Raw genomic sequence first — 13,945 nt, 5'->3', positions numbered from 1 at the left:
ATGTTCCTAACACTAGCTGAATGATAACGAAGTTATTTTACGAAATTTTTTGTTATATTTAAAGTAATTGAAAGAAACACAGAGCATCTCAAAATAAATACAGTAACGAAAGGGTTAAATGGCTTACAAACACCTTCCACGCTGCAATTGTTTTCGTTTCAGCACACGATCTCAGATCAGGTCACTTGCTATGCAAGTACATCTCCGTAAATGTTACATTTTAGATTTAGTTCAAGTGAGGGTTGATACATTTTTACCAATTCTGATTCCATCATTATCAACATCATCATCATTTAACATCCATTTTTCCTTGTATGGGTTAGACAGAATTTGTTGAGATGTATTTTCTACAGCTGGGTACCTTTCCTGTTGCCAACTCTCATCTATTTCCAAGCAAGGTAATTTTTTCCTGTGACCAAACACGTTTTCATGAAAGACTAGAAATAAACAACAAACTTTTATAACCATCACATGATGTCAAGACAAGAGCATACACAAATATACAAACACACACACACATATCAGGTGGGCTTTTTTGTGTCTCTGTCTACCAAATCTACTCACAATGCTTTGGTCAGTCCTGTACTGTAGCAGAAGACACTTGCTCAAGGTGCCATGCCGTGGGACTGAACACAAGGCCACAATGTTAACCACACAGCCAGTTTTATCTTCAACAGAAAAATGGTGGCAAAAGGTTTTTTTTTTTTTTTTTGGTGCATGACCAGGAATGAATATGTAAAAACATATGCACATTTCAAATCTCATTCATAAATATCGGATCTTTTCGGTTTGAACGGCAGTTTTTTAAAATAATTTCCACGTAACTAAACACTTTTAAAGATCCTAAATATCTAAAACTCTTGTTTCGACCTTCCCTTAAAATATTGGAAATTCTTCCTTTACACTTCTTCGGCAGAGTTTATGAGAGAGCAATGTAAAGAAAGGGGGTCAGAAGTACGAGTTTGTGTGGGAGAGAGAGAGCGTGAGTGTGTGTATGAGAGAGAGAAAAAGTGTGTATGAGAGAGAGAAAAAGTGTGAGTGAAAGAGAGAGAGAGAAAAAGTGTGAGTGAAAGAGAGAGAGAGAGAGACGGTATGTGTGTGTGTGTGTTTTTTTTTTCTTCTGAAAATCGAAGCAGAGTTGCAGCACAGATGATCCGCCGATCGATTACTCCACTTCCACTACGGCGTAGGCGAACCTACATGGGCGCTTGATGTGCTAGAAATAGCAGCCAAATTGCCCTCTACTTACATTCTCGCGTCTTAAAAGAAAGAACAACATCGAATTATGTACAACAGCGTGAATCAGAGGAAACAAAATAAATGTAACTATTATAAAAAAGCTTCGCTGTTAATTAAATAGAAACACAAACACGTTTTTTTCTATACTACTATGATACAGTAAAATGAGAGAGAGAGTTCCTGGCGGACCGTTTCACAGTTCGTTGACACCAGAGAAAACCTACCCGGCTTCCTTCTCCAATGAATGGGGGAACTTAGTACATCAGCTGCTTATAAAAGCAGTCACGAATTAGGGTAGCACCGTGGTCGATAACCTAAATTTGTAAATTCGCATTAGAGAAGGGACGCAATTTCTATGTATGTATGTAATCCGTAATGTATTATCCCGAAGTAAAAAAAAAAAATAAACAAAAAAAAAGATGGGATGGGCACGACTGGAATGTCTTTGATCACAGATGTACTTATTCTGAGTTGAATTGGAGCTAAGCAACGACTCATTTAATGATCTTTGACATCGTTAAAATTACATTAATTAAACAGTCGGGTTTATTAAAAAAAATATTTATTTAATACGGAGATTAATTCGAAAGACCATGCTTACCGGTGGAAGAGACACGTGACTATCATCCACCATATGACATTAGCCATGTAATTAAGGAGAACCTACTAGTTGTTTCGTTTTCCGTTTTAATTGTTTTCATTTGTATCGAGCTAAAATCTATCCCTAAGTGTGAAAAAAAATTTTTAATATATTCCTTGTTATATTTTTTGCTTTATTTTATATTTACGAGGTTCTGATAAAGTTAAAATTTTTTTTCCCGTTCAGGAAAGGAAATACATATATAATTGCTAGTGGTCTGTTGCTTCACCGGAATCAGTGCGTGATTCCGGGTTTTGTAAACTACCCCGGCTATAATTCTTTTCCATTAGCGAGGTAGAGCAAACATGTCGAACTTCGATCTGCTCAGCCGGTTTTCACAGTATTTAGATCCGCATTTAATGCTGAAACTCTTGGAATTTGTACATTCCCAGAAGATATTCGATGAAAAACAAATACTGCGTGGAAAACTGGAGCTAATTAAGAAGACTAAGATGGTAGATTACGCCAAAAATCTACACGACAAAATGTATCCTTCACAAGATATAAGCAAAAGTTTTCAAGAAGAAAGAGAAAGCGTGTTGGAACAACTGGAAATATTGGAATCTCGTGTTGAAAACATTTCAAAATTGATGAATCTCCCTGAGGTTATAAACCAAATTGAAACTGTGCGAGATGGTAGTCATTTGTATGAATACCTCGTCACTCGTCACGGCATCAGCGAAAATATTACAGAAGACATGTACAATTATGCCAAATACCAGTTCGAATGTGGAAACTATGAATTCACTAGTCAATATCTCTACTTTGTCAGTACCCTACTACCAACTAATGACAAGCTCTACCTCAATTCACTGTGGGGTATCCTGGCTTCTGAAATTCTTCTAGAAAACTTCGACACGGCTCTCGAAGAATTAAACAGGTTGAGAGAATATATCGACAACAACGCCTCTTTCTGGCCAGCCTTGCAGACCTTACAGCAGAGAACCTGGTTCGTTCACTGGTCCCTGTTCGTCTTCTTCAAACATCGAGATGGTCTGGACCTCGTCATAGACCTACTTCTTTATCAACCACCTTATCTCAATACGGTACAAACTGTATGTCCTCATATTCTTCGATACCTAACCACAGCTGTTATTATCAACAAGAGTCGCCGAAGATCGGTGAGTTGACACACTTATTCTTTTTTTATTTCATTTTAAACGAAACTATGGTCGATCTAATTAATTTATACAATATTACATATGACTTACTCATGAAAAGACGTTTTAGTTAGAATATAAGTAGATTGAAAATACTACATTCTAGGAAATGTGTTCATCTCACTAAAAATACGGGAAATGACACGAGCCATTCAAAGCACCCCTGTAGTCGGTAGACTTGCTAGAAATAACAGTCACATCTTCCTCAACTCCCTGCTACGATCTTAAATGAGAGGGGATACATTGGATAATAGCTTAGAAGGGGACTACATTCTCGGAAATGTGTTCATTTCACTAAAAATACGGGAAGTGACACGAGCCATTCAGAGCACCCCTGTAGTCGGTAGACTTGCTAGAAATAACAGTCAAATCTTCCTCAACTCCCTGCTACGATCTTAAATGATAGCTTAGAAGGGGAAAACATTCTAATTATATTAGAAATAGATTAAATAATCTGCGTTCCAGGAAATGTGTTCATCTCACTAAAAATACGGGAATTGATACGTGCAATTTAAGGCGCCTCTGTAGTCGTTAGAAACTTTCTAGAAATAGCAGCCAAATTTCCTTCAGATCGCCTCCTATCATGTCAAAAAATGATGGATAACGTCGTTCTAGAGACACTACGCGTGAAAAAATTAAATGGCATGGTCGTAGTTGGATTGTCTGATCGTAAATCTGCTTAATTATCAATTAAAGGGGTTGAGCTGAGTGATTATGCAGCAACTGGGAATGCCGAGCTGGTGAGATGGTTTTTCAATGTCTTGTGACGTTTAAATTGGTGTCGTTAGGTGCACGATCGTTAAAATATATTAACCGCAAAATACCAGATTCCATTCGATTTTTCCCCCCTCATCTTCAGGCACCCAAATGGATCTCTTGTGCATCTGGCCAAAAGAAATCGCGGTAACTAAATAATAATCTACATCTAAACACACATTTGCATATACACTAATGAGTAATAACAGTTTCAACTTATTAATTAGATATCATACCTTGGTAACGTATTCCTAAGATGTCTATGACACTTATGATTTTGTGATATTTAAGGCATCATTCTTCATTGCATAGCTATCTCTCCACAGACTTGTACTGTCTCTGGATGTTCCCAGCTTTCACATTGTTCCAACTGTGACATAGTTACAAAAGTGTACCCCTCCCACTTGACTTTATTTCCTCATAACTTTTAGAAAAATTGGGATACTTTTAAATGAAATTTTCTGGAGATACCTCTCAGAAGGTGTAGATTAGGGTTATATCGGAAATTAATTCACTTGTATTTTTTTTAATTAGTGGACGAACACACATACTTACTGAAAACATTGTATACACACACACGTATATATATATATATATATATCATAGTTGAAATTTATAGAAAACAAAACCCGAAGACAGGTGGATAAACAACAAGCGGGTGTATTAGTTTGACGTTCGGGAAGGTGAGAAAGTCTTACGTTTTGAGATCATACACGAAATATTTGTGAAATTTAGAAAATAAAAATGTGATGTTTGTCAGTATGTATACATGTGCAACCATCAACTATTTTCTTTTTACATTAAATGCCGATATAATCATAATTAACACCATTTGAAACGAATTTGGTAAAAATTTAATTCAAAAATATCTATTTTTCTGAAAATTATGAGGAAACAAAGTCGATGGGGCGGGGATGTTCGCTTGTGTAGAAATACCCTAACCCTATTCTTCATTGCACACCTATCTTTGACGGGTTTGTGCTGTGTCTGGACATTTCCACCTTTCATATAAATCCAATTATTTTTTTACCTGATAAATATATTCTGGATCGAGTTATCGAGTTATATTCGGTAATTTTTAAGACGGTTGGGGAAAATTGGGAATAAATTTTGCTGCCTTTGTTGAGAGATTTTCTCATACATGTGGTGACTTGTGCTGTATATTTTATTGTGCACAGTCAAGTTGTGAAGTCAAGAAATATGCTCGTTACCATATAACATTGCAAACGATGGGGTTTTTATTTATTTAGTCATTTTCACCTGTTGGAAATAGTAAAGATCTACCTCAAAGTACACGGTAATATTTTTTTAAGCAAAAAAAAAAAAAAGATCTTTCGTTTTATGATCCAGAAAGTGAAACCTCTGAACTCGGAACTGAAATGATAGAAAGACATATTGGTTAATGTGTTAAGATACAATGTCTAGAGAAAAAATCGGGTCACCACTGCTGGAAAGTCTTCAATCGTAGATTTCTTTGGTCAGGACTAGTACGGATCTTAACCAATAGTTTTTGGTTTTTTTTATATAGGTTGATAAAAAATTTAAGAAAAGGGACCGGATAAGTTTCCTTTTTAAAGTTGTCCAACACTGTGGGAAAGAATATTACCTTTTGGATACAGACTTGATTTTATTTTCTCGTTAATAAAGGTAGTAAGCCAGTGAAACCATTAGCGCATCGGACAAAATGCTTTAGAGGCATTTCTTCTAGGTCTTTACGTTCTGAGTTCAAATCTCATGGAGGTCAACCTTTCATCTTCTCGGAGTCGATAAAATAAGATAGCAGTTGACTAGTGGGATCGATGTAATCGGCTTGCCAACAGTCAAAGCATCGAATCGCTGATCATGAAACATCGTCTTCGATGATCTGGACATGGAACAAGAATGGAAGAGTCGAGGTTCCTACGTCAGCGGGCTCACTTCAAGGAAAAGACCAGGGGTTTGCCCTTTTCGAAGACACAGGTATCAGCTCAAAACAACACTCAAAGCCACTGAACTTTAGCCTGTATCGTTTGAAACACAAGCCCGAGACCGTACCAAGTGGCGGTGTTCCATCACCACCGAAACCATCTTCGAAAGCTACAAGAAGAGAAAAGGAAGAATCAAACGACAGGAAAGAAAAACTCGATAAAATCAACCTCGTCTTCCAACATTACCTTGCACTCAGTGCCATCGACTCTTCTAGGCAAGAATTGGTTTACATGGTCATCGATGCTATCTCCCTAAAGGAAGCGGTCAGCAAAGAAACTAAGTTCTCAGATACGAGATAAAGTCGACGATGTTACTTAGACTTAGAGAGTCTTCACAGAATCGCTGGAGCTGCTAGAAATAGCAAGCAGATTCCCTAAACTAATTTAACCAACTTTAAGGAAAGAAAACATTGACATTAAAAAAAATTAAAAGCTGAGATAGCCACGGCTGGAATGCCTCTAATTATAGCTCACACACACACACACACCCACTCAATTAGGGCTGACTTGGGGCTAAACTGCTACTTTACTGAGAGAAACAGATTTGAAGTACTCGGGGAGAAGGGTTAGGGTTTTTGTTACGCCGAATACTGGTTGTGTGCTTATTCTTTACCTCCGTCGCACTCAGATAGCGCATAGCGAAAATCAGCTGATTTCGATGCTTTACTGCCATTTTTCCAACCCCGACTGAGATTCTACGAAGGAACCTCTTCTATATGGTCATTCGACTTGCTAAAAAGAGCAGCCACATTTACCCTACAGTAAAAAAAAAATCCTTTTGATATTTAAATCTGCATTGAATGTTTTAGGTTGTCAGATAAACTCGATTTTTTTTTTTTTTTGTCTGTTTGGGTTCAGTCCCGCTGCGTGTAGTACCTTGGGCATGTCTCGTACGCTATAACCCCGCATGACCAAAGCTTTGTGCGTGGATTTGGTAGACAGAAACTGAAACAAGCCCGTCGTGTGTGTCTTTCTTTGTCCCGTTAACCGCTCGATAACCAATGTGGGTTTGGTTGCGTCCCCGTAACATTGCGTTTCAGCAAAACGGGGCCGATATAATAAATATTAGGCTTTAAAATAATTACTAAGGTCGCTTTGTTCGGCCAAACCCTTCAAAGTAGTGCCGCAGTTCGTAAACGGAAACAAGTTAAAGATTGGCTCTCCATCGTCATATGATCCTTAAATCCTTAAAAATGTATTAGCCCGAAGGACGCGGCCATGCTGGGGCACCATTTATTAAAATTAAAAAAAAACTATATAGAGGAAGCATAAAGCAAAAAAAAAAAATTACTACGATAAAAACATTTTTCGTGTATTATGTGAATCATCACATAACGATGGAAAGGATTAAAAAGATTTAGAAGAAAAGCGAACGAATTTATCTGCCAACCCAACGGTAATTACATGATGTAGGGTGGGGGGATTCTTCCGCCGGGATCGACCTGGGGTTAAAACAGCATATGTATTGATTCGTTCTGGCAGGTGATGTAGTTTGGGAGGGCGGACGTGGAGCTTGTGCAGTCAATTCATCTTGCCTTGCACTACAGATTGCGACTGACCTGACTTTAGATATTCTCCGCACTGTCAGGTGCACGTGGCAGTCAGTCCGTCACTGCAACTGTAGCAGCTGCAATCAATATCAGCATCTCTGTGACTGCTTTGCTTCCAACAGAGGCAAAGGCAAGTGTTCCGCTTGATGGATCACCTCCCACAAGGTTTGGAAAGCACTACAGAACTAATACGAGTTATGTCCCTTTTAACACTTTTTTTCCCACTTTTTCCTGAAATTGGCTGGAAATAAAACTGATTCGATATAACGACAGATGTGGGTGTGTCTCCCCTGCCTTAGTTTCCTCGTTACTTTCTGAAAAATCGCGATTTTATTTTAAAAGATAAGTGTGGATATCGGATCTTTTCGGTTTGAACGGCAGATTTTTTAAATAATTTCCACGTAACTAAACACTTTTAAACTTCGTATACTGGTAGAGTGTGTTTATAAGACATCTTTTTCTCTTGGCTTTATTGAGAAAATTCTATAGTTTGTAAGATATTTGTTGTTGTTTTTCTGCAATTTCAACCAATCAATGACGTCTATTGAGGTGAAAATCATTCTGTGCTGTATGAATATGTCCCTCGTTTAAGAAACAGATTGGGTTTATTTACATTTCTGAAGAAAAAAAATATATCCTTCCCCCCACCCCTAACCCTAACCGTAAAACAGATTGAAATGTAATAGATCGATACTAGGGTCATAATTATGGGTGACAATTCTGTAGTTTGTAAGCTATTTGTTGTTTAATTTCTTGCATTTCGGCAATTTCAACCAATCAATAACGTCTATTGAGGTGAATACAATATCTCCGGATCTTTGTCAACAACAATTATTTGCAGTTGACACATTCTACCAGTATACGAAGTTTAAAAGTTTTTAGTTACAAAGAAATTATTTTAAAAATCTGCCGGTCAAAGCGGAAAGATTCTGGATATCTATTTTAAGATATTTGTGACTTCAGATACAAATATATAAAGCAGAAATTACATTGTGGGTACTTCACCTGACCTTGTTCTGTATAACTTGTAGGCGCCGGCGTGGCTGTGTGATAAGAAGTTTGCTTCCCAACCACATGGTTCCGGGTTCAATCCCAATGAGTGGCATCTTGAGCAAGTGCCTTCTACTATATATTCAGCCCGACCAAAGCCTTGTGAGTAGATTTGGTAGATGGAAACTGAAAGAAGTCCATTGTTTGTGTATGTGTCTTTGTGTCTGTGTTTGTCCCCCACCACTGCTTGAAAACCAGTGTTGGTGTGTTTACATCCCCGTAATTTAGCAGCTCAGCAAAACAGACCGATAGAATAAGTGCCAGGTACTTATTACAAAAAAATAATAAGTACTGGGGTTTATTTGTTGGTGCAAGTAAATCATAAAAGATTAAACGGATATTTTTTTTTTAAATAAAATTTTATATAAATGCATTTTTGATGTTGAATATTACAATTATTTCAGAATCTAATATGAAAAAAATGGGGCGGGGTTTATTTTTAGTATAACATTGTAGGGTAGCCGTGAGAGGTAGGATCTGGCAGTTAGGACATAAAACATGCAGAGCCTCATGAAATGCACTTGTGCCACTACTGCATAAATGCACCCAGCACACACTCTAATGAGGATGGCATAAGGAAGGACATCCAACCATATAAACCATTCCACAACAGACAATTTGAGTCTGGACAGCTCCCCGGCTGGCTAGCTCCGTATCAAACCATCCAACCCATGCCAGCGTAGAAAATGGACGTTAACCCTTTCGTTACCAACCTGGCTGAAACCGCCTCTGGCTCTGTAGTACAAATGTCTTGCTTTCATAAGTTTTGAATTAAAATTTTCCACCAAACCTTAGTCACAATTAATATTCCTAACACTAGCTGAATGATAACTAAGTTATTTTACTAAATTCTTTGTTATATTTAAAATAACTGAGAGTAAAACAGAGCATCTCAAAATAAATACAGTTCCGGGTTCAGTCCCACTGCATGGCACCTTGGGCAAGTGTCTTCTACTGTAGCCTCAGGCCGACCAAAGCCTTGTGAGTGGATTTGGTAGACAGAAACTGAAAAAAAAAGCCCGTCGTATATATATATATATATATATATGCGTTTGTGTGTCCCCCTAGCATTGCTTGACAACCGATGCTGGTGTGTTTATGTCCCTGTTACTTAGCGGTTCGGCAAAAGAGACCGATAGAATAAGTACTGGGCTTATAAAAAGAATAAGTCCCGGGGGTTGAGTTGCTCGATTAAAGGCGGTGCTCCAGCATGGCCGCAGTCAAATGACTGAAACAACTAAAAGTGTAAAAGTGAGTAATGAAAGGGTTAAATGATGATAGATATTTTGACCGGATACGGTCAGTTTAAATACTAAAGTCTTTTGTCTTAGCCAGGTTGTATATTTCATAAGTAGCTCATTGCTGAAAACACTCGTTTTCCACAGTGCAAAGGCTTTTCTTTAATAGATGACAACTACTATATACTGATTCATAAGCCTGTGTATTTGTTTGCCAGAAACTTTGGATGTAATTGTTACTTCCTGTTTAACAATTATGCTATTTCATCTTCATTCTCATCAAACCAGTCTTGGTGTTTGCATTCTATTTTCCTTGAGACTTTGTATGACAGTGTTCTAAAATTTGATCCATTTATCCTCAGCAGAGAGAGAGTTGAGTTGTCCATTGTCTCTAATAAGTGGCTTAGTGTATCTTCAAACTCGATATGCTTATCTTTGGGCTTGAGAGCCAATATCATTGATTTGCCTTGGAGTTGTCTGCCCTTTTTTATTTCAAATTTGCACTTGAGATTTGGACAGTTTGACAGGAGCAGGTCAGGCTCCTTGTTCCGTTCTGGCATGGTTTCTATGGCTGGATGCCCTTCCTAATGAAAACATGGAAGGATATAGGTAATAAGTGTGTGTGTATTAGTTTGTGTCTTTTTGTTTTGTCATTGTTTGATGGTTGTAAAAGAGTGTCACTGTCATAGAAGCAGTGTCGTTCATGTCCAGTATCTTGCAAGAATGCTCCTGGTCATGGGGGGGGGCAGGTGAGGGGTGGCAACAGGATGGATATCTGGCCATAGAAAATTTACCTCAGTAAGCTCCATCTGACCCAAGCAAGAATAGAAAAATGGGCATTAAAATGATGATAATTTCCTTTCTAAACAAAAGAAATTTCCCAGTGTCTTCTATCATCTTTCACAAGATACAGTCCTTGAGTGGCTGGAGAAGATACAAGTTTTATCTCTTGGAAAAGGATTTCTTTCGATCATGCACAAAATCAATGTTGTAAAAAACTTAAAAACATTGCGCAGGAGTGGCTGTATGATAAGTAGCTTGCTTACCAACCACATGATTCCGGGTTCGTTCCCACTGCATGGCACCTTGGGCAAGTACCTTCTACTATAGCCTCGGGCCGACCAAAGTCTTGTGAGTGGATTTGGTAGACGGAAGTTGAAAGAAGCCTGTCGTATATATATATATATATATATATAAATATATATATATATATATATATATATGCGTTGTGTGTCCCCCTAGCATTGCTTGACAACCGATGCTGGTGTGTTTATGTCCCTGTTACTTAGCGGTTCGGCAAAAGAGACCGATAGAATAAGTACTGGGCTTATAAAAAGAATAAGTCCCGGGGGTCGAGTTGCTCGATTAAAGGCGGTGCTCCAGCATGGCCGCAGTCAAATGACTGAAACAACTAAAAGTGTAAAAGTGAGTAATGAAAGGGTTAAATGATGATAGATATTTTGACCGGATACGGTCAGTTTAAATACTAAAGTCTTTTGTCTTAGCCAGGTTGTATATTTCATAAGTAGCTCATTGCTGAAAACACTCGTTTTCCACAGTGCAAAGGCTTTTCTTTAATAGATGACAACTACTATATACTGATTCATAAGCCTGTGTATTTGTTTGCCAGAAACTTTGGATGTAATTGTTACTTCCTGTTTAACAATTATGCTATTTTATCTTCATTCTCATCAAACCAGTCTTGGTGTTTGCATTCTATTTTCCTTGAGACTTTGTATGACAGTGTTCTAAAATTTGATCCATTTATCCTCAGCAGAGAGAGAGTTGAGTTGTCCATTGTCTCTAATAAGTGGCTTAGTGTATCTTCAAACTCGATATGCTTATCTTTGGGCTTGAGAGCCAATATCATTGATTTGCCTTGGAGTTGTCTGCCCTTTTTTATTTCAAATTTGCACTTGAGATTTGGACAGTTTGACAGGAGCAGGTCAGGCTCCTTGTTCCGTTCTGGCATGGTTTCTATGGCTGGATGCCCTTCCTAATGAAAACATGGAAGGATATAGGTAATAAGTGTGTGTGTATTAGTTTGTGTCTTTTTGTTTTGTCATTGTTTGATGGTTGTAAAAGAGTGTCACTGTCATAGAAGCAGTGTCGTTCATGTCCAGTATCTTGCAAGAATGCTCCTGGTCATGGGGGGGGGCAGGTGAGGGGTGGCAACAGGATGGATATCTGGCCATAGAAAATTTACCTCAGTAAGCTCCATCTGACCCAAGCAAGAATAGAAAAATGGGCATTAAAATGATGATAATTTCCTTTCTAAACAAAAGAAATTTCCCAGTGTCTTCTATCATCTTTCACAAGATACAGTCCTTGAGTGGCTGGAGAAGATACAAGTTTTATCTCTTGGAAAAGGATTTCTTTCGATCATGCACAAAATCAATGTTGTAAAAAACTTAAAAACATTGCGCAGGAGTGGCTGTATGATAAGTAGCTTGCTTACCAACCACATGATTCCGGGTTCGTTCCCACTGCATGGCACCTTGGGCAAGTACCTTCTACTATAGCCTCGGGCCGACCAAAGTCTTGTGAGTGGATTTGGTAGACGGAAGTTGAAAGAAGCCTGTCGTATATATATATATATATATATATAAATATATATATATATAATATATATATATATATGTGTGTGTGTGTCTGTGTTTGTCCCCCTAGCATTGCTTGACAACCGATGCTGGTGTGTTTATGTCCCCATTACTTAGTGGTTCGGCAAAAGAGACCGATAGAATAAGTACTGGGCTTCCAAAGAATAAGTCCCGGGGTCTATTTGCTCGACTAAAGGCGGTGCTCCAGCATGGCTGCAGTCAAATGACTGAAACAAGTAAAGGAGAGTATATGTTTGTGTGTCTGTGTTTGAGCCCCCAACATCGCTTGACAACCAATGCTGGTGTGTTTATGTCCCCGTAACTTAGCGGTTCAGCAAAAGAGACCAATAGAATAAGTACTAGGCTTCCAAGAATAGGTCCTGGGGTCGATGTGCTCAACTAAAAGGCGGTACTCCAGCATGGCTGCAGTCAAATGACTGAAACAAGTAAAAGAGTATTGCTCAAAGTAGGACCCAAATCTTCATTTTCGTTTAGCTTATCGAGCCTTTATTACTAAATTTATAACTAAATTAAATTTTTTTTTGTCTTTGGTCAGTGTTTTTTTTTGTTTTTGGTTGGTTTTTGTAATTAACAATTAATCTCTATTTTTTATTTATAGGTTCTCAAGGATTTGGTCAAAGTGATCCAACAAGAGAGTTATTCCTACAGAGACCCCATCACCGAATTTATTGAATGTCTCTATGTCAATTTTGATTTCGATGGTGCCCAGCATAAACTTCTTGAATGTGAATCTGTTCTTTGCTACGATTTCTTCTTGAGCAATCTCGTAAACGAGTTCATTGAGAACGCCCGTCTCCTCATCTTTGAGATTTTCTGTCGGATCCACGAATGCATCAGCATCAACATGCTGTCGCAGAAGCTGAACATGACACCCGATGCCGCTGAACAGTGGATTGTCAATTTGATCCGACATGCCCGACTCGATGCTAAAATAGACTCTAAACTAGGTCACGTTGTCATGGGAACAAAAGCCATTTCCCCTTACCAGCAAGTAATCGAGAAAACCAAAAATTTGAACTCTCGTTCCCACTTCCTTGCACTAAATATACATAAGAAACTAGGATTAAAAATCCCGGAATCCAGTACTCAGTGGGGACAGGATTATTATTAATATTTGAGAAAATGACGGATACTTAATATATTATCTACGTATCTGTCTGTCTATGTATCGATGTATCTATCTATCTATTTATATATATATATTGTGTGTGTGTGTCTGTGTTTGTCCCCCTAGCATTGCTTGACAACCGATGCTGGTGTGTTTATGTCCCCATTACTTAGTGGTTCGGCAAAAGAGACCGATAGAATAAGTACTGGGCTTCCAAAGAATAAGTCCCGGGGTCTATTTGCTCGACTAAAGGCGGTGCTCCAGCATGGCTGCAGTCAAATGACTGAAACAAGTAAGGAGAGTATATGTTTGTGTGTCTGTGTTTGAGCCCCCAACATCGCTTGACAACCAATGCTGGTGTGTTTATGTCCCCGTAACTTAGCGGTTCAGCAAAAGAGACCAATAGAATAAGTACTAGGCTTCCAAAGAATAGGTCCTGGGGTCGATGTGCTCAACTAAAAGGCGGTACTCCAGCATGGCTGCAGTCAAATGACTGAAACAAGTAAAAGAGTATTGCTCAAAGTAGGACCCAAATCTTCATTTTCGTTTAGCTTATCGAGCCTTTATTACTAAATTTATAACTAAATTAAATTTTTTTTTGTCTTTGGTCAGTGTT

General features: G+C 38.2%; 1 protein-coding gene across 1 annotated transcript; it reads left to right on the top strand.

The window, feature by feature from the left end:
* Positions 1-2,106: 2,106 nt before the first annotated feature.
* LOC115223332 (eukaryotic translation initiation factor 3 subunit E) lies at positions 2,107-13,423 on the top strand. The gene is made up of 2 exons (XM_029793852.2): positions 2,107-3,000; positions 12,820-13,423. The coding sequence occupies exons 1-2, from the start codon at positions 2,185-2,187 to the stop codon at positions 13,330-13,332; spliced, it is 1,329 nt and encodes a 442-aa protein (XP_029649712.1). The 5' UTR covers positions 2,107-2,184; the 3' UTR covers positions 13,333-13,423.
* The last annotated feature ends 522 nt before the right edge of the window (positions 13,424-13,945 follow it).

Source organism: Octopus sinensis, linkage group LG22, assembly GCF_006345805.1.
Source record: "Octopus sinensis linkage group LG22, ASM634580v1, whole genome shotgun sequence".
Lineage (NCBI taxonomy): Eukaryota > Metazoa > Mollusca > Cephalopoda > Octopoda > Octopodidae > Octopus > Octopus sinensis.
Note: the sequence above shows the minus strand (reverse complement) of the source record. Positions and strands in the feature narration are given on the sequence as shown.